Genomic DNA, 24,774 nt, shown 5'->3' on the forward strand with positions numbered 1-24,774 from the left:
CATTTGCCTTCCCGGGTGTACTGCATACCTCTATGGTCTTTCCCACAGTCTGTCCGCATGTCATGAGAATGGCAACCTACAATTTCCCTCTCAGTTCTCTAGACTTGCAAGCAAATATTATTGGTATCGTTTCAGCCATTATAATATTTTGTTACCTGATTTGGTGTAGAGAACTCATTTTTTGAGCTACATCGCTTCTATACGGTGGGTTAGTGCTAAAGTTGAAGAGATGATCATTAGTCGTTTCATATTTAGTATTCCATTAACTGGAAAACTTTTTTTTTTTTTTTTTTTTTTTTTTAGGATGACTGATTGTTTGCATTGGTGCAGGCTAACAGCTGTTTTCTTTCAGATGGAAATGAACATAAACAGAGGAACAAAATGTAAATAAGAGAATAAGATGTTAAATGTAAATAAAGTTCCTAGGTTTAGCTTTTTTTAAAAATCTTCATTCCCATCTGAAAACGGGTGCAAATAATCGGTGAATAGGAACCTTCATGTACAGCTCGTGTAAACATTGCCCGTGTATAGAAGTAAACCAGCTAGATGCATTTTATATTGACGCATTTGTGACAATTCAGGAGATTGAAAAATTTGATTATGCAACGCTAATTGCGAGCAATACTGTGAAGTACCTGTCAAACAGCAGCCCCGTAAAGAATTGTCAACGCTATCTATTCTGAAGTGAAATCAATCAGTGCTCGATGAGACTTAAATGCCATCTGCTTTTTTGTAAGTACTTGCTTTACTCTTCAGTTGTGTCTGTTGTTTCCCTTATTGGTGTGCAGATGTGAACGAGGCAAATCCAATTGAACTTTTGTCAACTGTGTACAGATGCTTTTGTCGGGCCTTTTTGTTCTTAAAAAAACCTCCAGATGTCGTGACCCCACTTTGTGCTGTGTTGCTGTACATGTCAAGTCAAAGGAAAAATCCCCCTCCACTGTTAGATATCAATCTGTGATGTCTAGTGCAGTGATTCTCAACCTTTTTCATATCAAGGACCCCCATTTGTTTAGATTCTTTCTCTTGGACCCAAATCTGAGAATATTTTTATTGTCAGATATGATTTTGTCCAGAATCCCATGACTATCTGTATTGTAGGTAGAGAGATAAAAGTAAAACTATGACCAAAATAGTCATTCCTCTACATTCTCTAATTGAGTTAACTTCTTGTAAATGAAATAATGCTGAAGTTTAACAATTCATCAATTTGCTGGGGACCCCCTGGAACCCCCTAAATGACCCCTGGTGGTCCCCGGACCCCATGTTGAGAACCACTGGTCTAGTGCATTCCAGTAGTTATTTTGTGATGAAGCATCGTAGTTAACACTTTTTTTGGTGTGTCCACTTTCCCTCAACCTGCCTCGTCTGCTTCAGCTGGTGATTTCCTACATTTCCCGAATGCCTTTTAACAATCCCCAGGGAAGGGGGCATGAATTTTGCTTTCAGTCAAATGTGGTTGTGTGGACATAAATACAGCTAGCTAGCCAACTAGTTCATGAACAGTGTCTATGATCGTGGCCACGCCCCTTATGCAAAAAAACATGTCTTGTGGCTGCATTGCATTCTGGTCTATTGAGGCTATTGCAGTTGGAGAAATCGGTCTATCTGCCTCTTCTACAATGAATTTCTCCCTGTATCACTGTTGATGTTTTTAGCTTTTTCTGTTATGAAACTCCATTGTGGCTACTGGAAATATATCTACAGGAATAAGAAAAATACACCAAACAACAAAAATGGACCCAGGAATGCAAGTTACATTCACTGTTAGCTGTTTTTGGGTGGATTTTTCCTTTTCACGTCCCTTTAGTCTCGCCACAGGTAACTAACAGCTACTGCTGTGTGCAGGACACCTTGCTGATTTGTGCCCAACACTAAGCCATGTGCACAAAATATAGAATCACAACTGTCACATTCAAGATCTGCACTTCCCTGCACTTAAGACTGTAGACATAAGACTAATATAGCAGACCAGTCGGTTAGTTGTTCAACAACCAAGCCCCGTCACTTCATAGTGCTTTTAATCACAAATATCCCCACTTCCATGCATCTCAAGTTGTCTTTTATGCATTTGTATTTTCCCATTGTACCATAGTAGTATTCAGACAGACAGTACTGGTTAACTATGCCACTGAACATTTGTTTTTTCCTCAGTTAACCCACTAAAGTAGAATCAACAGTTGTGTTCAGAGATGGAAATTAAAACCCCTCTGAATCCGACAGATCGGGGTGCACAAAGTCTGATAGATGCTAAGCTTGTGTATTTTTTTAAATATGCCATGACCCCCTTTGCAAATCAGTTTTCATTCGATGTTAATATCCAATGAATATTCAGCTTGTGACAGTCTGGTTCTCTTTGGCAGACCGAGGGGGGAAAACGGTTTGCGCACATCTAAGAAATATTTATGCCAAATGAATTCATTTGTTCATTGATGGTGAAATTGTCTTGAGATCTTGATTATTTTTTGATATTGCGATGAACCTTCTGTTAGAACATCTGTTAGTACCAATAAAGTGTTTACTAATCAGGAGCCTGGTGACTCATTCCAAATAATTTATGTTATGATATGTTTTTTGTTAAATGATATAACTGCTGAGTGTGAACTGAAAATATTGAGTTGGGAAAAACAGCATGATTTTGATCAAATATCAAAAGTCTGGATAAGGGCACTTTGCCAACAGCAAAAGGATTTCATACCAGATATGAGATATAATAGAGCGTTACATCATATTCTCTTTTAGGGGATTGCGTTTATTGTGAGGCTAACTCACAGCGTCTGGCATTAACATAAAAATAAACTCAGGTCAGACATTTTCAGCTCAGAAATTAAAAATCAATCTCTTTAACATTCACTCCAAAACAAAAAAAAACAAAAAAATCACTGTTGAAAAACCTCTGCTTCAAGAAGCCTTTGCGTTAGTAGTGTGTGGTTTTTCTTGTGCAGAAATCTCATGACGTCCTTCATTTGCGGCGGAATGTCCAGACTTTAGCACACAGTCTCTAGCAGAGCGCAGCCTCAGCCCTTGATCACAGCAATCGGCCGAAGTTTGATGGCCTTCTTGCTGATTCCGGCGTCGTGGCACGTGTTGACGACGTCTGTCACGTTTTTATAAGACTCGGGAGCCTGGAGACAAAACCATAACGATTATTACAGTCATATCAAAACACAAAATCTTAATGATCATTATTGTTGCCATCTTGATTATCTACATCACTGATTCTCAACCTTTTTCATGTCAAGGACCCCTAACTTAGTCCACATTAGGGCCACGGACCCCCATTTGATGAGATTTTGTCTCTTGAACCCTAATCTGAGATTGTCTTAATTGTTAGATATGATTTTGACCAGAATTCCATAACTATCTGTATTGCAGGTAGAGAGATAACAGAGAAACTATGATCAAAACAGTCATTCTTCTACATTCTCTAATTGTGTTCACTTCTAGTAAATGAAATAATGCTGAAGTTTAACAACTCAGAAGTTTGCTGGGGACCCTCTGGAACCCCCTCAAGGACCCCTGGTGGTCCCCGGACCCCACGTTGAGAACCACTGATCTACATAATAAATTGACCAGGTAAACCCATTTCAAACTACTGTTGTCACGATACCTAGTTGAAGTGCTGCTTCAGTGCAGTTTTGAGATACTAAATTCAATATTGAATTTGAAAAACGTTCAATACTTTGACCAGCTGTGTTATTTCAGCTGCAGCAGTCGGAGTCAAACAGCTGTGAAACAGTCCGCATAAACTGGTTAAAGGTCCCATACAATTTTTCATGCTTTTGTTTTCAAATCTACTATGGCTCAGGATAACAATAACGTTCTTCATAAGTGTAGATACATTTAAAGTAGGGCTGTGCAAAAAAATCGATACAGCTGAGTATTGCAATATTTTTTTCCATGATACTGATTTTCCAGCCCCTCGTATCAATACATTAAAAAAAATTATTCATGTTTTAAACAGATTTAAAATGTCCTTAAATTTCCCTCAAATTCCTTTGAATTAAATAGATTTGTCAGCTGAGTTATCAATATAATGTGATGTACATATTAGACTACCCAGGTGGTACACAGCAAGTTGTTTTTCAGCTCTATTTTTAAATTTTCAGTAAATTATGTAGAGTATTGCAATATGTATCGTATCATGACCCATGTATGGTGATACGTATCGTATCGTGAGGTCCTTGCCAATGCCCAGCCTTAATTTAAAGTGGAATTGAAGTTAGTTAAACAGAATGAATTTGAAAAGTTCTCACAATGCTGGACCCTGATTGGCCGACAGCAGCAGCTCCTCTAGGCTAATTCTAATGAGGTAAACCTGCAGAGTGGAGGTCTTCCATTTCAAATGCTGCAAACTCACTTAGTATTGGTGCTGAAGTCAAAATTCTAGTATCGTGACAACACTAAAAGTTCCAGGTGTAGGGTTTAGAGCAGTGGTTCTCAACCTTTTTCATATCAAGGACCCCTAATTTAGTCCACATTAGGGCCACGGACCCCCATTTGATGAGATTTTGTGTCTCGGACCCAAATCTGAGAATATTTTTTATTGTCAGATATGATTTTGTATAGAATTCCATGACTATCTGCACTGTAGGTAGAGAGATAACAGTGAAACTATGATCAAAACAGTCATTCTAAAATGACAAAATAATGATGTTTAACAATTCATCAATTTGCTGGGGACCCCCTGGAACCCCCTCAAGGACCCCTGGTGGTCCCCGGACCCCACATTGAGAACCACTGGTTTAGAGTATATTGTCCCTACCTCCTCCATGACCAGTTTGGGCGAGGCCACTCGGATGGCGATGCCCTTGTCCGCCAGCTTGTCCAGCACGTCCTGGAAGTCCAAGTTCCTGCGGGATTTCGCTCGGGACAGAGCGCGACCCTGTAGAAACAGGCGTGTGTCGAAGTTGGTAAAAAAAAAAGTAACTTGAACAACCGTTTTAGGTCTTCAGATCGACTGCTGTATTTACGAAACAAGCGACATGGCAACACTGAGTGCAGAGACCTGAAGACTCTTGAGCCTCAATGGGACATGATAGAAAACCACTGATATAGACATGAGTAAACGGACTCGTACCGCTCCGTGGCAGGTAGTGCCGAAGGTTTCCGTCATGCCTTGCTCGGTTCCTGTTAAGACGTAGCTGCAGGTTCCCATGGTGCCTCCGATCAGCACGGGCTGACCTGTGAGCTGATTGGACAGAAGAAGAAGAAGAAGAAACCATGAAAACTTGTTCAAATCTCAAGCTAATCGTCTCGGCAGCGTTCTCGCGACTTGGGCTACCTGGTAGTCGACGGCGATGAGCGGGTGGTGGGGGGGGAAGGCCCGGGTGGAGCCCTTGCGGTGGACCAGCAGCGTCTTCTGCTTGCCGTCCACCATGTGCTCCTCCACCTTGGCGATGTTGTGGGAGACGTCGTAGATGACGTGCATGTCCAGGTCGTCCGGCGTGGTGGCGAACACTTTGGAGAAAGCCTGGAAAAACACAGCCGGGACACCGCGCAGTCAGGGACGGGTACGACCACTAGGGTTCCACTGCTTTTGAAGGCCAATACCAATGGAGATTTGATCATTTTCATGTCAACAATGACAAGTATTCAGTGTTTCCCCCAGAATCTTGTTCTTGTCAGGGTGGAAAAGCCTCTGAAACAGCATTTAGACCATCATGGGACACTAAAACTCTCCACTGAAACCCAGGATAATGTTGCATAATTGTATGGAATCTGATCGAAATGTCTCAGAATCAATTCAGGTTCAGGTCTTCCCATAGACAACCAGTAGTATCGATCAATCTCCAATAAATACGCAATCAGTCAAACATCAGCACTGACTGGAGGATCAAATCTTTAATAAAAGGACAATATCAGCATATATCGGTCTAACCCTAGTGAGAATTATGTGCCATTCCTATGTCCTACTCATACATCCCAAACTTAGCATGCTGGATGGTAGGGCTGAACAATTGATCAAAATTTTATCGAAATCGCAATATGGCCTACTGCAATTTTCAAATTGCAGGAGGTGCAATATTTGTTAAAGGTGAAATGTGTCAAAATACCATTTTAAATGAAATACTGTGGTGCTGCAGAGATGTCCTGGCCTACACATCATATTCTACAGACTTAAGAAAACATCTTTGTTTGGTACAGATCCCCGCAAAAATCACACCATAATCATTTTAATACGTTTTTCAATGAAAATGAGAATAATGATGTAAAAATCATCATCCCCTCCCCTATTTTTTTCAAAATCATTCAGCCCTAATTAGAATCAATTCAGGTTAAATGCTTCCCATAGACAACCAGTGTAGTATCGATGAATTCTACAATAAATACTCAATCAGTCAAACTGCATCATATCAGAGATTGAAGACACTGACTGGATGATATCCTATTTTTAATAAAAGGATTTGGCCCCATATATCGGTCTAACCCTACTGAGAACTATGTGCCATTCCTATGCCTTTCCATGATGTCCTACTCATATGAACAGCATAGCCAATGGACTTGTACCTGTCTGGTGAGGAAGGTCATGGAGGATCTGTTGACCCAGGCGTAGTTGCCGGCGGCGGCCATGCCCTTCAGGTAGTCCTGACCCTCGTCGGACGTGATGCGAGCGCAGGCCAGCTGCCGGTCGTTCACGATGATCTTGTCCCGCTTCATCGCCTTCTCCATGGCAACGAGGGCGTCTACGGTAGAAAGACAAGCATGTGTAAGAGCCAGCTGCTTGCAGAAGTTGGTTGTTGGTGTGAAGATGCATTACACAGCCCTGTTTCCTTGAATCAAAGTGTCAAATACGTCAAATATCCTCTGTTCTTAACTGGGTATCTGCAGGTTAATGTCTTTTTAATGCTGCCTGGAATTGAATTCAGGACCAATTTATAAACCAAAATAAAGAAGCAAACTTATTTCTGATTGAACATAGCTGTGAAACTATAAATGGGCAGAATAAGATAAAGGACTAACAAGGCCTGTAACAATGCATTATGTAATAACACCGCATTAATGTAATAAATTTTCACTTCATTATGTAATAACACCCGCATTTTATAATAATCTGCCGCATTTTGTAATACACAGCCTGAACGCAATGTGTAATAAATTTCCCCGCATTTTGTAATAAATTATTACATATTGCGGTGGTTATTACAAAATGTGGGAGTTGCACTTTTTTATGATGAAAATGTAATAATACAGTGCATTATGTAATAACCAACCAAAATCGATGTCTTCATCTGTACACGTTATATTTTTAACAATTAAGCTAAATTAAACTTGCAGTTGCATAAAGTTGCATTGACATCTAATAAGCTAAGGAATACAGTGACACTTAATGTAGTTTTGACCAATGAAAGATACTAATCTACTGAACTAATAGCATCTTTTTAAAATTAATTTTGAGTCAGTATGATTCATGCTAGAATGCATAAAATAAACATTGTTGTTATAATGTTATAATGATTTCTATGAATAAAGACATCCATTTTGGTTGGTTATTACATAATGCACCATTTTATTACATTTTCATCAAAAAAAAAAATGCAACTCCCGTATTTTATAATAACCACCGCAATACGGGGAAATTTATTACATATTGCGTTCAGGCTGTGTATTACAAAATGCGGCAGATTATTACAAAATGCAGGTGTTATTACATAATGAAGTGAAAATGTATTACATTTTGTCGAGTTATTACATAATGCAGTGTTATTACATAACGCATTATTACACGGCCTTAAATCAGATTCCCTGATCCTGTAAAAAAACATAATAGATGCTATGAAACTGATTCAGCTGTTAAAGAAGCAGAGGGAAACAGCGCCTACCTGTGGCCACTTGGTGGCCCAGTCCTCTGCTGCCGCTGTGGATCATCACACAGACTTGGCCCTTGTGGTCGATGCCCATCTTCTTAGCAGCGTAGTCGTTGTAGATCTCATCCACAACCTGGATCTCGGCATAGTGGTTCCCTGCTCCTAAAGTGCCCAGCTTCAGGAGACGAAGAGGCAAGTAACATGAATTATATGTGAAGATTATACATCAAGGTGTATAGTTTATTTACAACATAACTTTACACCTAAACACTTTCTGTATGGCCTTCTATAGACTTATACATCATATGTGAATATGATGCACATTTTGCACATATACTGTATGTTCACATATCCATTTTCTTCACATTCCCACATCCTTTTTTGTTATATATTGCATATTGATATTTTTTTAAAATATTTCCACCCATTTCATACTGTATACAGTTCATATTTTTTGTAGATTTTCATATCGTGCATATTCTGCATTATTTCTTTGCCTTAGTAAGTTCTACTGCTGTTATTTTCCAGGTACTTTTCATTCATACGTTCTGGTTTATTGTCTTAGGGTTGTTTACATATGTATATATATATACTTTTTTATATATATATGCATATTTGTACATAGTAGTTAAATGTTTAGGTTTAATTCAAGTCAAATTCCTTGTATGTGTACATTCTTGGCCAATAAAGCTGATTCTGATTCTGATTCTGGTGATGATATTGTCAGATGCATTTGTTTATCGAACCACTGCTTGCTATACTTATATTCTTTTTTTCTTTGCTGTATCCCATTACAAGTTCATCCAATTTTAACCCATACAAACAAATTAGCGTTCATTCCGGAGCTGATTATCCAAATTTCTCCCAATCAAAATGAGCAGGCAGATGTGATGTGAGGTGCGGGGCGGGGCGGTGTGGACAGACCGCTGGGTTACCTGGGGCAGCCCTCTCTTCTTGGCCTTGGAGGAGACCTTGTTGGGGTCGGCCTGCAGCATGCGGCCGTACTCCTCGCAGTGCTCCTTGTCCTCGGCCCAGGCGTAGCCCTCCCTCAGGGACCAGTCCACCCCCATCTCCAGAGCCTCCTCCAGGTCCCTGCAGTGCCACACGGTCATCACATAGCACATGTAAAAAGGTATCGTATACCAGTGTAACACGTACGATCCTGGGAATATTCCTGTATGCTGATCCAGGTTTGTCCCGTGCAGGAGGCAACAGACATGAAACGTCGGGGTTCTGGAAGTGAATTTCCCATTCATTCTTCCCATAGGGAATTTGATTATTAGCCATAAGTTTTTAAATAGAGACGCACTGACATGTCAGCAGACTATCGGTATTGGCCGATATCAGCTTTGAAAAGCAATATCATTATCGATCCAATATTATTTTTACTGCTGATATTTGTGGAATTGGCATTTTGTGACCCTTTTTTCTAGGAGTGTGTCTCTTAATACAACTGTCAAATTAGCAACAGAATAAAACCAATGTGGGCTTTTGTTTGAAAACCACTTGATAGGCATGTTTGAAAAGCTTAACCTGTTTTGCACCTGCATTTGTACTAAGATTCTGACAAAAATCCATATCAGCCAGTATGGGTGGGAAAATATTGGATATCAGCATCAGGCTCAAGAAAACATCGGTGCATCCCTAGTTTCGAATGTGTAGGAGAGATTTTGCCTGAGCAATCAGATTGTGAAAGGACTACATACATTCAGGCAGAAGCCATCAGTCAGTCTGAAGAGTAGTTCTAAATCTGTGGTTATAAACTTGTGTTTCAAGTTCGTGATTAACTGGTTGATTAAGTCTTTATATCAGGATTTTCTGAAATGCCTATGGAGAAAATTAATGGGAAATTGACTTCCAGAACCAGTAAAAAAAAAAGAGGGCGGGACATCAAAGCTCTATTCATACAAAGTCCTACATACCAGAATGTCATGTATCACTTTGATTCACACAACACCGGTGTACACCTTTAAATCCTCACCTCTCTATGGGCTTATAAACGTCATTAAAAGCAGACATGTTTACATTTGTTCTTCATGTTTTAAGGTGGATTTTTCCTTTAATATACTGTACTGCAGTGGTTCACAACGTGGGGCCCAGGGACCACCAGGGGTCCTTGAGGGAGTTCCAGGGGGTTAAACTTCACCATTATTTCATTTACAAGAACTTAACACAATTAGATAATGTAGAAGAATTACTATTTTGGTCATAGCTTCACTGTTATCTCTCTACCTACAATACAGATAGTCATGGAATTTTGGACAAAATCATATCCAACAATAAAAATATACTCAGATTTGGGTTTAAGAGACAAAATCTCATCAAATGGGGGTCTGTGGCCCTAATGTGGACTAAATTAGGGGTCCTTGATATGAAAAAAGTTGGGAATCACTGCTGTACTGTACTATACTGGTACAAAAGGCTGCCTTACTTGGCGTTCATGGGAATGACCCCCTTGGACCCCACCCCCACTGGGATGTGGTCGAACAGCGCCTGGGCCAGCTGCTCCTTCACCGGCTGGACGTCCCCCTCGTCCAGGTTGGTCCTCAGCAGGCGCACGCCGCAGTTAATGTCAAACCCCACGCCGCCTGGAAAGTCACAGAGCATGGACCGGTCGGGGCGTGTTTGGCATTCGCGTGAGCGGACAGCTAAGACAAACCGAACCCCGGGAGTTATCACGCACCTGGAGACACCACGGCGTTGGGATCGCTCATGTCAAAGGCGGCCATGTTTCCAATGGCAAACCCGTATCCGGAGTGGACATCTGGGAGACCGATGGACCTCTGTGGGACGATTAAGAGTTTCAACACACTTTCAACTCTCTGTGAAGGATCGTAAAAGGGAGTGTAATGCTACCCACATGTACGATTCCAGGCAGCGCTGCAACGTTCCCAATTTGTTTCATGGCCGGGAGGAACCCACCAAAACCTGAGAGAGAATGAAATTACATAACATAAATACTTCTTGTGATGACTTCAGTGTATATAGTGATGATGTTGGGGGGCCTGGCCACCGACCTCCTCCTCTACAGGCGTTGCGTAGCTCCTCAAACATCAGTTTCTCAAGCGGATCATTGACATAGAATATTCCTTCAACCTGGAAAGACAGGGAAGCAGTCGTTTGTCACACTGGAAGCTGAGAACAGACCACTACGCGCTCTGATTAATGCATTCTGTCATATGGAGAGAACTTAATGCCAAAGTCCATTTAAAAAAACAGGCAATTTAATGTTGCCTTGTTTATCAGCAAACATACATATCCATAGAGCATGACTTAAGACCTTTTATGGTTCAGTAGAGACCCGTCCTCAATTCGGCATACAAGCAAAGCACTTATCTCAATGAAATGTCAACTTTGGCGAGCTGTGTGAACCGTTTTTACTGAGATACACGCCGAATTTAAGTCCGTACCCATTCAGAAAAGGTCCAATGTTATGTTCTACCAGCTGAACGTAAGCTCTATCGTAAGTTAGGGTGTAAAGTCTACACTAACCGTTACGTTGAAACTAGTTAGTTTGACACTAAAGTTGTGTCTTTGTTTAGTTGCACCATGAGACTTAAGGTACATCTTAACTAGTAGAGCGTAAACGGACCACTAACCAAAACGTTGTCGCAGACAGTGACGTTTTCCCCTTAGTTTGACTTGCCTGAACATTTCCCTGAATGACCTTCAGACTCGTGAGAGGAGCTGCAGCTGCAGGATGGGCATACCAGAATTAAGGGAGTTAGGTATCCTGCCGTGAAACAAAGTAATTCATATGTCAAAAAGGAGATGAGCCGCGGCTGCATAGGACAGTGATATGTCTCGGCTGCATCTAGAAGGCCACGAGAAAGATAAGAGAGTCACATACCACTATTATGTTTTTAACTCTCGGGCCCCACCTTGGGAAACTACGTGCAGACAGATTCTATTGGGAGAAGAACCAGAATAGGAGGGATTATGTCAGGAAGTTGAAAACAAACTGAAACCGTATAAAAGTATTGTGTTTCGACCATGAGTTCGGTTCTTCTGCAGAACCACTCAGGTCTTTGTTACTTTAATAAAGATCTTCAAAGGCTGATTCACGTGTCTGAGGATTTTTCTTCTGTCACTTTGGGGAACAACTATTCTACGACAACATCAACAAATAGGTACGTTATCGAGTATAAAGTAGGCTGTAAGGATTCATGTTAGTTTGCCTCCTATACCAGTCTAGCCTAGATAGTAGCCTACAACTAGGCTAGAATCAATATAGACAAGTGACATCAAGCGGTTTAACCGTTATTTTAAACGGAGCAAAAGTTAGGCATTTCCCCCTCAGTAACCATTATTGATGGCTACAGAAAGTTGTAGATTTGTTATTCGTCAGTTCAGTGATCTAAACTCATGTCCAAGATATAAGTCAGTGGTTCCTCCTGTCCCCTCGCAGTGTTGTCACTCTCCACACCACCTGAATGTCTGGAGCATCTCTCCTTAGCAAGTGAAGTGGAGCAATACTCACATCGGAAATGTAGCTTGTTACATCATCTGGGAGACTGAAATGTTCGGATTATTGAAATATGCATGACAGACACGTGGAAACTTGATGAAATCGCTGTATAAAGTACGTATTCTGCATAGATGAATACAAATAATCACCCCGAGTGTCTATAATACTCTATAATACTGGCTAACACCCAAGTCTGAACGCACCACCGGGGAAGCCTATAAAATGTAGCCTGATTTAGGCTCCGATGCTGTGTGCGTATCTCCGCTCAGGGAAAACGAAAGCACGAGTATAAATCAAAATCATCATACGGTTCAAAATGATGTAATCCGTCACGGAGGACACGTTGCCGACATAAACCGCCCTGGATCTGTCCCTCCTGCTCCTTACACCTACCTCCTGCTAGGACTTTACACCTAGTAGGAGGTAGGTGTAAGTTTTAAGCTGTAACTTAAGTCTACGTTGTAACTATTCCAGTTGATGCAACCGTTAACATTTTAGCAATGCATAAACTCGGACTTAGTGAGACTTTACGTTCAAACTAGCCTACGTTTGAGCTTCAGCTGGTGCAACTGGCTGCTGTGTATGTTTACCAAGCAAGGGGGTTTTAAATTGACATTATTTGGCGTGACGTTCCCTTTGAAAAAGAGAGAACAGCCTGTATCGGCGTTAAATTTGTTTCTACCTCATCTTGTGACTACATCCAGATAATTAGTATAATTCTAGCATCACTCCCTCTTTAAATAAGTACATGTCTACCTACATGGACGTAACATGTGCTAGCTAAAGACAGGCTGACTAGCAGCCAGCTGTAGCCTACAGCTAGCTAGCTCTGTAGTCTCTCACCTGCATATTTGGAACAAACCCTTTTTAATCCGCCAGCAGTTCTTGTCAATCTTATCCAAGTATTGCAACTCATCATTATATGTTCGACTCATTGTGCAGCTCCAAACAGTTTAGATTACACTTGTTACAAATGTGGTGAAGTCTTCACCAGAGCCTTGCCGAATGCAAAGTGCCAACAGACAGCTACGGAAGCCCATATGAGTTTACCTAATAAAAACGCGTTACCAATTTGGTGTGACGCAGGTCACTAATGGCACTGTGTAAACAGTGAAGAAGAACGTTGCGTTGCGAGACAGTTACTACTTTAAATCATACAGTCAGTCAACCCCCAAGTGCAAACTGATATAAAGGCAACTGTCCTTTGTGTTGGACTACTACCGCTGCAAAAGGCGGACTTAAAAGTCAGACAGCCCGCCTGCCGTAATTGTAGTCATAGTTTTCTGTCAAGCTTGCCAAAGAAAATAAGGATAAACCGGGAGGTAAGCATATTTTCCTTCAAAACAAAGGCGTGGCATTTGTCACTGAAAAAGTAGGGGTGTACAGAACGACAAAATGCATAGTAAAACACTCATCTGGTGTCAATTCAGACAGAATAATCCACCATCGAGATGTATAATATAATAAATTATCAAAAATGCAGATGACAAATGCAATTATAGATAGCCTAATCTGTTTGTTTTTTGGGTTTTTTTTTTCAAGATAGTAGATCTTCGTACTATCCAAGTTGCCTGGTGTAAATGTTTTGTTGCAGTCTCTGTGGATTTCTGACAACCTACATGGCAACCACAGGGCATTTCATTGGTTTTTCTTGCTGACCACTGCTGTAGGCAAAACCCAACCCTTTGAAAATGGTTTTATTTTGAAAACTCTGAGCGGAAGTTCCGTGTTTTACTGTGTTTAGCTTGACGCTGCTGTTTGTGTTCAGTCACCTCGTCTGGCATAGTTTGGCTTTTGTGTACTTCTTACAGTCTATGGTGTTTACACTGCGATACATGCTGTGAAATGACATAAACGACAGGAAAACGTTGAGTAAGTTCAAGTAAACCAGCTAGCGAAGCGGTTTGCTGTTTTGCATTGTCACTGTTAACTAACTGTTAATGTCGTTGACGTTAGCTTGGCAAGTGAAAGTTAGCCATATTCATTCTTTAAGGTACCAACTCTTCGCTAGAAACGAAAATGAAACATATCGAGTTAACGTTAGCTAAATGATTTGACTACAGTATGCGTCCTAATTCAAACCTTCACTGCGAACAAAACTACTCTTAAAGACAGCTACCGTACTGCTTTATCAAAATTGAGATTCAGGACGGTACACCTCATCTGTTTTCAACTTCTTTTTATGTAAAACATGTTTATATTTAGTAGGGTAACTAGGTGACATTTATTACACGCTTTTTCTATGACATGACAAACTAATAATATGACGCACCTATTGCATTGATCAGTATTGAGCAGGAACCTCATCAGTTTGATATGGATGTTTAGGCTGAATGGTTTCATATCATAGTGTGGGGAATTTTGATTCACCTGAATGTGTTAAATGAATGAATAATCAGTATGATATCCAATATGTGAATGAATAAATATCAATATGTGAATTATCAATATATCAGCACTGTAGGGAACAATGGTGTCCCGAATTAAGAATGTGGTTTGCCCAATGCAGGCATGTGAGGTCAGGTTGACACCATTAGTTATGCCCAGTGCAGGCATGTGAAGCCAGGCTGATATCATTAATCATGTTCAAAGCATACCTGTGAGGTCAACGATAAAGGGAGTAGACTAAGGGAGTAAGGGAGTAGACAAAGGTAAACAATGATGTATCGAGATGAAGGGGAAAATCAGAAGGAGGGATTTTGCAACTCGGCCCACAGTGGGAAGGGTTGGCAAAACGGCATAAAAGAAGATGCATTGTGGAACGAATTTACTTGCTCCATGGACCAGCTCTCTGTTTGATTTTGCAGTAAACCTATATCACATTGAACTCTTTCGAATCTGTCTGTTCAGGCTCTCATTTGTCGTCCACAGCATGAAGCTGCGGGTTCGGATCAACAGGCAGACCAGCAGGGTGGAGTTACTGGGAGAAGAGCCCAGTCTGGCGGATCTCAAAGTTCACATCAAGGAGACTGTCCTGCCCTCCCATGGACTCAGGTCAGACACCAACATGCATTCACAAATGTGGATTTTGGAAGTTGTCAGTACTGAACTGGTGCTTTTAAAGTCACAATGAATTTTTTTCATACTCACTGTTTAGTCTATTTTCCCTCAATCTGTTTAATGATTTTATAATAGTGTTTAAATGTTTTTCCTCTATCTTAGTACAACAAGATATTATCCGATACATTATGGTACAATCGGTGCATTATGTGAAAATGACTCATGCTCTTTCCCTTTCAGCCCAGACACAGAGTTCAGCCTGTCTCTAAATGGCACGGAGCCTCTGTCAGACGCCGGCCAGACTCTGTCCTCATGCGGCATCATTTCTGGGGACCTGATCTGCGTGATGCTGCCTCAGTCTGCAGCCGCCGCCGCCGCCGCCGCCGCCGCCGCCGCCTCGCCCTCGTCCGCCCGCCAGGCCTCCAGCAGCACGGCGACCCAGAGGGGAGAGCAGAGCCAGAGCCGACAGACCGCCGCCATGAGTTCCACTGAGGTGAGCGATCATCTCCATCTGACAGAAACACATGTCCTAGAGCTGCTTCACCATGGATGAACTCTCATCTGTGATTTTGATATGGTGTTCAGTAGCCGTTCCCCAGCAACCACACTCGTTTTGCAGAATTTTGTATTGCAGAATTTGAGATAAAGTAAGGTGAAAGTTTAATCAGCAGAGGGGAAACTGGGTCGTGGCAGCAGAATAGTAATAGGATACAGCAGGGCAAAAATAGAATATAAGGGTCAGTGATAAAAAAAAGTTTTTAAGAGAAAAAAATCCAATCAGGAAAAAAAATCTGTATTTTATAATGCAATTTGAAGTCCTCAAGAATGCATTCTATAAATACATATTTGTTTAATAGGTTTTAAGGTGCCATGAGTGAATTGTTTTAACATAATTTCTGATTTTACCACCAAGAAAATATCAACTTTAAGCATAAATAATGTACTTTAACCGTATTTACCACTACTAAAAACCTAAACACATTCATTATTGCAGTGTCTAAAATGCACATAACTATTTGAATAAGAAGTGCACTGAGAAAGCTAAGCTTTTTATTGAAGTTTTGTTCTGTTCATGTATGTGAGGATGGCTGCAAAACTTTGAAACACCAAAATTCCAAAAATAAATTGCATTTAGGGCTGGGCGATAATTCAATATTATCGTTTATCGTCTTTCAGTGGAATCGTATCGTGATGATATGAAGATATTTTGATATCGTGACACACATTTCTGCTGTCTACATTGATGATGACAAGCAAATTTTACTTAAAACTCTCATAAAATGGTCCTAGTGGGGGGAAATATATCTAGATTCTTTGTGTCTGTCATTGCAATGACTATTGCTTTACTTTTTGAAATAAAAACGATTAATAACAAAAAAAAAACCTCATAAAATGAGGTATGGTAGGAATATTATTTGAATATTTCTGTTTTGTTTGACCTCATACCTAACATTACCATTCGGTTCAATTAGATGAACATTCATTTGATTATTTAACGTGATTTTGCATACATGAACCATATCGTGATATATATTGATATCGAAAAAAATCCTTATGATTATCATGATATTGATTTCAACCATATCGCCCAGCCCTAATTGCGTTCCAATAAAATGAGTGGTTTGTAAAGTGGTTTGACATGAAGCAGATAAGGAATAATTTCATAAACTGCATGTGTTTCTTTGTTGTTTTGGAAAAGTATGGATTACAGCACTGTTACTTACCGTTACAGTATACATTGTAACTTCATATTACATCTGATAGTGTGCATTTTAGAGGGTTTCGCTTCGACTAAACAGTCACACGGCAGATTGAGTCAGCAAAACCCGTCTGTTTGGCCTTGTCATATTGATGAATAGAACTCTCTTGCTGCAGTGGAAGTGAAAGGCTTTCTGTGTGGCCCATTGTTTCTGCGTCCAGGTTGTTGACAGACTGCAGCATACTGAAATCAAAACTGTCACGCTGAATTGAAAATAATCCTCACATCAACATTCCTGCTAAATTCACCGACCCCCCGCCGGAGCCCGAAAGCGGCGTCGCGGAGTGCTGAGTCATCTCCCTGCACTCTCCCTGCATATAAACTATGGCTGAAACGGAGGAATGTCATTCGCTCGATTCCGAATATTCCGAATATGTCTCTCCGTGATGAACAGCAAAGCGCCAGCAGCCCGGCGGCGTCGAGGGGGTCGGAGGGTGACGATGAGGCGGAGAGCCGGGGAGCGGAGGTGTCCGGCTGGGAGCCCATGCTGTGCGGCGAGGCGGAGGAAGGCCAGGCCCCCCTCTCCCTGGAGCTCCTCCACCACGGAGCCCAGAGCAGGAGCCCCAGCGACACTCTCATGGTGGCCGTGAACTGCCTGATGCTGGAGACCGGATTCACTCCTCAGGTAAGGCGGCTTGTCTCTGTCTTGTACCTATTTGTCTTGATCTTTTGCCTATTTTGACTTGGACTTGTCTTGATCTTTTCCCTATTTTCACTTTTTTCTATTTTCACTTGTACTTGTCTTGGTCTTTTCCCTATTTTCACTTTTTTCTATTTTCACTTGTACTTGTCTTGGTCTTTTCCCTATTTTCACTTTTTTCTATTTTCACTTGTACTTGTCTTGGTCTTTTCCCTATTTTCACTTTTTTCTATTTTCACTTGTACTAGTCTTGGTCTTTTGCCTTTTTTGAATCAAACTTGTCTTGGTCTCGACCACTATTGGATGTTGACTTGACTTTCTCTGATCCCGAATAATTAGTCTCACAAAGGTGGTTATTGGCTCTCTGTCAACCCAGGATTTTCCAATCCAATCCTATGAGCGTGTTCACATAAAAGGGGCGGGGTTTGTAACAAATAGCCAATCACGTGCAACACAGACAGATCCAGAGCAGCCAATTTAAGATAAGACAAGATAAGATGAAATGTTATTGATCCCCGTGGGGAAATTACATCATTGCAAAGTAATGTGATTCAGCTGGGAAAAGGAAATGGAGTGTCATTGCCCTATCATTAAGGCACAGTAGGCATACTTTCATTGATATAATATTGTGTCTTCACACTGAGGCTGTCAAAAGAAGTCCACCTTATGTTCCCCAGGGCTGCGGTGATGGAATATCAGTACAATATATTGCAATAATCACTGTCAGGAATCCTATGAAAGAATTTCAGTGCACTTAATATGCAACATTAAATTTCATTCATTATTGATAACTATAGTCAACTAATTTAACCTGCCTGCTATTTGATAGAATCCCTCTTTTATGGCAAATGACCTGGAAATACCACCTTCATCTATTCTCTTTCCAGCACTACAAACAAGGGGTTAAACCTATAGTATGTAAGAGTCCTCAAACTATTATATGCTTTGATTAGTGACAATCCTATACATTGATTAGTTTCAGATTAGTAAGAAATATTGTACATTCTGAAAATCCACCCAGCCATGGTTAAAATGCTTATCTTCATAAAAACTTTAAAAAACATTCAGAATTGTTAATTATGATCACTTACCTCTCCTCCTCCCATAAAATGTGCTTGTACTGATTTCATCCACTGTGAAGAGGCAGAAAAACGGTTGCTATGGTTACACCCACACATGTGCATCTACACATATGTGTTTGTATGTGAGTGTGTGTGTGTGTGTGTGTATTATTGCCACTATTGATATTGACAGATTCTTTACATTCAGTCATATTTAGTTGAGGCAGAGTTGGAAAGTAAGATGAACAAAATAAGACAAATGTCATGAATTGTGTTGTTTCACCAAAAAGTGTGAACGGGACCAGCAGTAGTGTTGGTTTGATTTTCTTATGTTGTGTTACATCACTGCACTTCCAGTTGGCCACAGTAAGTTTGACCCACATGCTTTTCCCACTTAGATTAATACAGAACTTTGGTCTTAAATTTGATTGGAGCTAGCATTAAAAAAATCTTTAAAAGTCTTTAAAAGATGCAGTTTACAGGTGTCTCTCCACTTTCTTTGTTCAGGGATCTGAGATGAAGCCTGGTGAGATGCCCAGTGGGTGGAGGGCAGCAGGAGGACTGTACAAGCTCTACTACACCCATCCTCTGTGTGACAACAGCCTCGCAATGGTGGTAGCTGTGACCATGGGGCCCATGCTTGTCATTAATGGTGAGTCACATACTACATACTGCTTGTCTCAGTTCTTCTTCATCATTACCTGGTGCCAATTACCAGCCTTAGAATTAGATATTTACTTCTTTCGGATGCTCGGTCTTGTTTTCTGAACCCCGTAGAAATGGAGGTTTTCTGAAGTGTTTGGAACATCAGCATTTGTTGAAAGTGTAGACCAAAGCCAATGTAGAATAGGAAACATGCATGCACAGTAATTCTCTCTACCACTGAATTTGCAAACATTAATACTTAAAGTTGTATTCACAGCTATCAACCCAGAAATGCATATATGCAGAAAAAACAGAATATATTTTTACACTGCATTTTATGCCGTTTTGGCCAGATCAGCTTGTTCTGAAATTTGATATTTGGATAAACAAGGCTCTGCTGTATTTATATTTCTTTAGTTAACCTGTTATGCAGATTATAACCTGTTACTTCTCCTTCTAGGTGTTCTGAAGATGAATGAGACAGCGGATTCAGTGCGCAAATTGTCTCTGAATCCATCCAGCTATGTGACTGATGAATTTCAAGGTTAGTAGTGTGTATCAAAGCAGCAGGACGATATATATTTTATGGTCAATGCGATGCCTAACCAGTATAGTAGGTGTCTCATGTTGTGTCACCATTGCATTTCCAGGAGAAAGTGCAGCAGCAGCCTTCAAAGACCTGAGCAAACTGTCACGGATCTTCAAAGACCAGCTGGCGTACCCGCTGATAGCTGCAGCCAGAGAAGGTACCAGTCAATCTGTGAATGAAAGTGAACTTTTTTACTTTTGCTGTCATTACCTCTAAATATAAGATAAAGTAGAAGTTAAGTTAGTTAGTAAGTTAGTTACGTTAGTGCAGTTTTCAGCACTCTTCGAATTTGCATGGCAATTATGAATCGCCATGCAAATTCGAAGAGTGCTGAAAACTGCGATTCATAGGGGCTGGACACCAGGCTAGACATCTGCTGTAAGTTATATGTATTTATGTCTTTTATTTATTTATTTTATGTTGTGTATTGGTTGTGTTGACTGCTGTTTGCAAACCAAATTGCCCCTCAGGGACAATAAAGACTATCTAATCCAATCCAATCCCAAGGAGTATTAAGTATTCAGCCCAGTAACTCATTTTTCAGGTACTAAAGTCTCTTAGTCTAGTATAAGCTAATGGCATTGCAACCATTCCATTTGTGTCAGCACTCACACAGCACGACTTGAAGGAGCACAGATGCACTGCCTCACAGGTGCAATGAATTATGGTCATTGTAGTTCACTAACACGCTTTTGGTGCTTGGTAGCATCCAATCCTGACTGTAGATAACTACATAGGCGAGAACCACAACCTTTATTTACCTGGGCAGGCCACCCAAATGCTAACATTGTATGGGAAACATTTATTTTTGAAATGAGTAATGAGTATCGTGTCACTTTTCTTGAGTAATGAGTCCAACACTGCCCCCTCCTGCCCTACACATTGTATGCTTGCTCTGCCAGCTTGTTCCCTGTCTGAGGCCTGACTTGCTGTGTGTGGTGTTTACAGCCATGGCTCTGCCGGCGGTGTTTGGCCTGGGCGCCCTTCCACCGGAGCTGCTTCTCAGGGTGCTGAGGCTGCTGGACGTCCAGTCCCTGGTGACACTGTCCTCAGTCAGTAGACACTTCCACAGCACCACAGCAGACTCCACACTGTGGAGACACCTCTACCACCGCGACTTCAGGGGTAACAGAAGATGTCATGCCTTGATACCAAACCACAGTTTATTTTATATGGTGGCGATGAAAATATAGACTCACACTTACTGGCTACTGGGATCATCATTTGTTTCCCCTGTATTAGACATAAGCTAGTATCACTCAGTCAAAGAGGAAGGTGGACAGTGGTGGAAACAGTACTAGAATGTCCCACTCAAGTAGAACTACTGTTACTTTGCTTATATTTTACCTCAGTATAAGTGAAAGTACTGGTGTAACTAGAACTAGTTCATTTAAAATGTAAAACGAGTTACTTTTTAGAAAAGAGAACGGTGTTAGCTGTGATCTTTTCCATGCAATTCTAATAGGATAAGAGGACAGAGATCAAACTAGATTCTTTTAATTGGAAAATTTAGAAATTACAAAATAAAGTGCACAACCAAAGTAAAGCCAGATTACTCTTTTCTTCTCAGCTGACTGATCGCTCACTGTGAATGGCTCCACAATTTGTCAGTTTACGATGGTCTAGTTTCTGATGCTAATGGAGAGACACAAAATCTGCACTCTGTAATGGATGTTATTAAAAATGTATCTAAGTGCAATACTTAAGTAAAAAGGGTACTTAGGGTTAGGGTTCAAACACTCTTTATCACTTCTGCTCTTTAGGATGCAAGTAATGAAACTTTATGACATGAAAAGTTGGGAGTTGAGGTTTAGCCAAGAGGACTAACTCAACCCTCTGTACTTCCTTCCAGATCAAGATCCCAGCAGACCCAGAGACACAGACTGGAAAGAAGTAAGCAGAACACAACAGTCACAAGTCTGACAAGAACCAATCGATGTGTCATGGTTCAGCTTGAATGTGGCATTCATCCCCTAAGCTGTTTCTTTACGCTTTATGTGGAGGTCTTAAGAATATTCTAACAAAAGCTTCCGTGTCTTTCTTCAGCTTTACAAAAGGAAGTACAAGATACGCATCGACTGTCGACGCATGTCCCGCCCCTACTTGGTTCCCCCCATCTACCCCATCCCCTCCAATCCCTTCAGCCCCTTCAACCCCGACCCCTTCCGCCCGTACCCGCCGGGCATCATCGGCGGCGAGTACGACCAAAGACCGAACATCCCCCACGGCCTCCTGCCTCGCGCGCGCTACGACCCCATTGGTCAGCCTCTGGGCGGCGACCCCACAGGAGGAGGTCTGATTGGACGGCGGGGACAACGACCCGCGGGAAGTCGACCCGCAGACGTCCGACGGGGCTTCATCTGATTCTGAACTTTGTCTTCAGGACCAATAAATATTCATCTGCAATAATTAAGGGGATGAATGACATGAATGTTTGTTTAGAGGTCGTACCTTCAAACCGGCAGGATTTAAACTCACTCACCCAACCCCCTTTCTTGCCCTTTTGCCATAAGTGTCTAAATAGTATTTTGTATCCTCACACAACTGCGCTTTATTCAGCTTGCTTGAGGCAGTCCCAAGTCCAGAAACTAAACATCTAACCCAATTATACTACAAGCCAATCTGAACCCATTGTATCTTAAAGGAATAGTTCACCCAAAAATGAATTCTGTCATCATCTACTCACTCTCATGCCAGCTGAAACACAGGTGAGGGTTAGTAGATGATGACAGAATTTTCATTTTTGGGTGAACTATTCCTTTAAGAGTATGTGGGGAAAAATGGTCATATTTAGGTCCTGGGCTTTAATGGAAAAAACATTTTGAAATTAGTTGGCTTTTTAAAGAGCAAATCAGCATTAAATCACATAAAATTGTTGTTTCATTGCTCTTTATGGGTTGAAACGTTACAGCATGTTGCACTTCTGGCCACACCCCACTTATTGATGCTAAAGCAGGTATTTAGCCTTTGACAGCTGATGCCAAACACCTGCTTTGATATCACTGATTGTGATATATATGTATGTGATGTAGTGATAATTTGCGATATTCTTTTTTTTCTTTCTTTTTTCTTGATTTCGGCAACACCATTGGTGAAAGCGGGCATTGCATTGCTGTTTTGCACTCAATGTAGGCACTGGCCCAACTTGCTGCAACAATAAAGACGCTAAACACAGACTGCGGCCTCTTATATTTCTTCTACCTTCTTATATTGATTCCATACAAACCGCTGTTGTTGCTTCCGTAAACATAGAACGCATCACTTCCTGTGCAGCAGGATTTTTCCCGGGACAGACGGACCCCCTAGGTGTTTAGAGTATGAGGAGCAAAACAGAGAGTTATTTATAGGCTATAAAAACAGTTGCAGGTTATTCCTTAAAATGTATTGAATCATATGACCTGACTAGCCATCCCCACTCTGTACATACTGTATATTCTTAGAGGGTTTATTCCTACAGGCCATTTTATTTTACCATTTTGCTGGTGCGTTTTCTGTTTTCTGTTAGTGTTGTACAGCTTGTGAGCGATGTAAAGAGGAACTCTGGGTAAGAAAATCATAAATTGACACCTGGAAAAGCGCCATACACTGAAATATATATTTAAACCTACATTTAGTGAATATTGGCCTCTTCATGTCTCACATTAATATTCTGTGGTGTAATAACCTGATTCTAGAATAAGGGTCTATCTTTGTATGTTTCAGCTAAAAAAAAAAATGTTTTTAGGTCCCTTATGCACTTATCTGGCCAGACGTGACCTCTTCATCAAAGATGACTCATTTCATTCAAACTGATTTTCAAGCTGTCATTATGATCACACATAATGGTAACGGCAGACAATGTTGTATCTTCACTAACATCATAACACATTAAGTAGATCCAGCTCCTTTAGTTCTGAAAGAGAAATAGGTTTTCTACTCTCTAAAGCAGTGGTTCTCAATGTGAGGTCCGGGGACCACCAGGGGTCCTTGAGGGGGTTCCAAGGGTCCCCAGCAAATTGATGAATTGTTAAATTTCACCATTATTTAATTTACATGAAGTTAACACAGTTTTGATCATAGTTTCACTGTTATCTCTCTACCTACAATACAGATAGTCATGGAATTCTGGACAAAATCATATCTGACAATAAAAATATTCTCAGATTTGGGTCCGAGAGACAAAATCATCTCATCAAATGGGGGTCCGTGGCTCTAATGACTAAACTAGGGGTCCTTGATGAAAAAGGTTGAGAATCACTGCTCTAAAGCACTGTTCTGGGCAAAGTGAGATTTTCAGCAACGTTATTTCATTCAGAATGTGAATTTCCAAACTTTCAATATGAACATGCATAATGACAAATGACTAGCAGATTCGAATGGAGGATAGCCACAAGGGGGCAGTTGGAAGGGTTCATGTTTTCTCAAATGTTCCAATATGACAGTTTCAGTTCATATTATCACTTACATGCATCCAACTTTGGGATTACAATCAGTAATCAGTATAATCAATGCAGTGAATGGTAAATGTGTAGACTAATGAGACACTAATGTGAATATATCCATACTATGTGATAAGGAAATACTAAACTGGGGAACTATATAAGTAAATACATTTTTTCAAATGATTGTCTAATATTCCTATAGGGACTAGTGTATCTGTGGTACTCAATACTGAGTAGTCTCCTCATGCAACTTTATAGCGTCATATATTTTATCTCCTATGGCAGTGGTTCTCAGCGTGGGGTCCAGGGACCACCAGGGGTCCTTGAGGGGGTTCCAGCGGGTCCCCAGCAAATTGATGAAGTGTTAAACTTCACCATTATTT

The 24,774-nt window shown here is 40.8% G+C and overlaps 2 protein-coding genes across 2 annotated transcripts; one reads left to right on the forward strand and one right to left on the reverse strand.

Annotated features, from left to right (window-relative positions):
• Window positions 1–2,350: 2,350 nt before the first annotated feature.
• Window positions 2,351–13,211, reverse strand: rtcb (RNA 2',3'-cyclic phosphate and 5'-OH ligase). Its single transcript, XM_071540976.1, is given in 13 exon segments — window positions 2,351–3,125; window positions 4,766–4,885; window positions 5,081–5,191; window positions 5,285–5,473; window positions 6,511–6,686; window positions 7,824–7,983; window positions 8,744–8,900; window positions 10,240–10,396; window positions 10,492–10,591; window positions 10,669–10,736; window positions 10,826–10,904; window positions 13,120–13,145; window positions 13,148–13,211. Coding segments are annotated over 13 exon segments (1,515 nt in total). The 3' UTR covers window positions 2,351–3,017.
• Window positions 13,212–14,020: 809 nt separating this feature from the next.
• fbxo7 (F-box protein 7) lies at window positions 14,021–23,331 on the forward strand. The gene is made up of 10 exons (XM_071540975.1): window positions 14,021–14,148; window positions 15,148–15,270; window positions 15,517–15,769; window positions 17,430–17,660; window positions 19,244–19,388; window positions 19,842–19,925; window positions 20,032–20,127; window positions 20,919–21,095; window positions 21,823–21,863; window positions 22,017–23,331. Exons 2-10 carry the CDS (start codon window positions 15,149–15,151, stop codon window positions 22,332–22,334), a joined length of 1,467 nt encoding a protein of 488 aa, XP_071397076.1. The 5' UTR covers window positions 14,021–14,148; window position 15,148; the 3' UTR covers window positions 22,335–23,331.
• The last annotated feature ends 1,443 nt before the right edge of the window (window positions 23,332–24,774 follow it).

The sequence above is a fragment of the Centroberyx affinis genome, unplaced genomic scaffold, assembly GCF_046629955.1.
Source record: "Centroberyx affinis isolate AG114_WGS23_722 - 3 ecotype Tasmania unplaced genomic scaffold, CSIRO-AGI_Caff_v1 ptg003756l_1, whole genome shotgun sequence".
Classification (NCBI taxonomy): Eukaryota; Metazoa; Chordata; class Actinopteri; order Beryciformes; family Berycidae; genus Centroberyx; species Centroberyx affinis.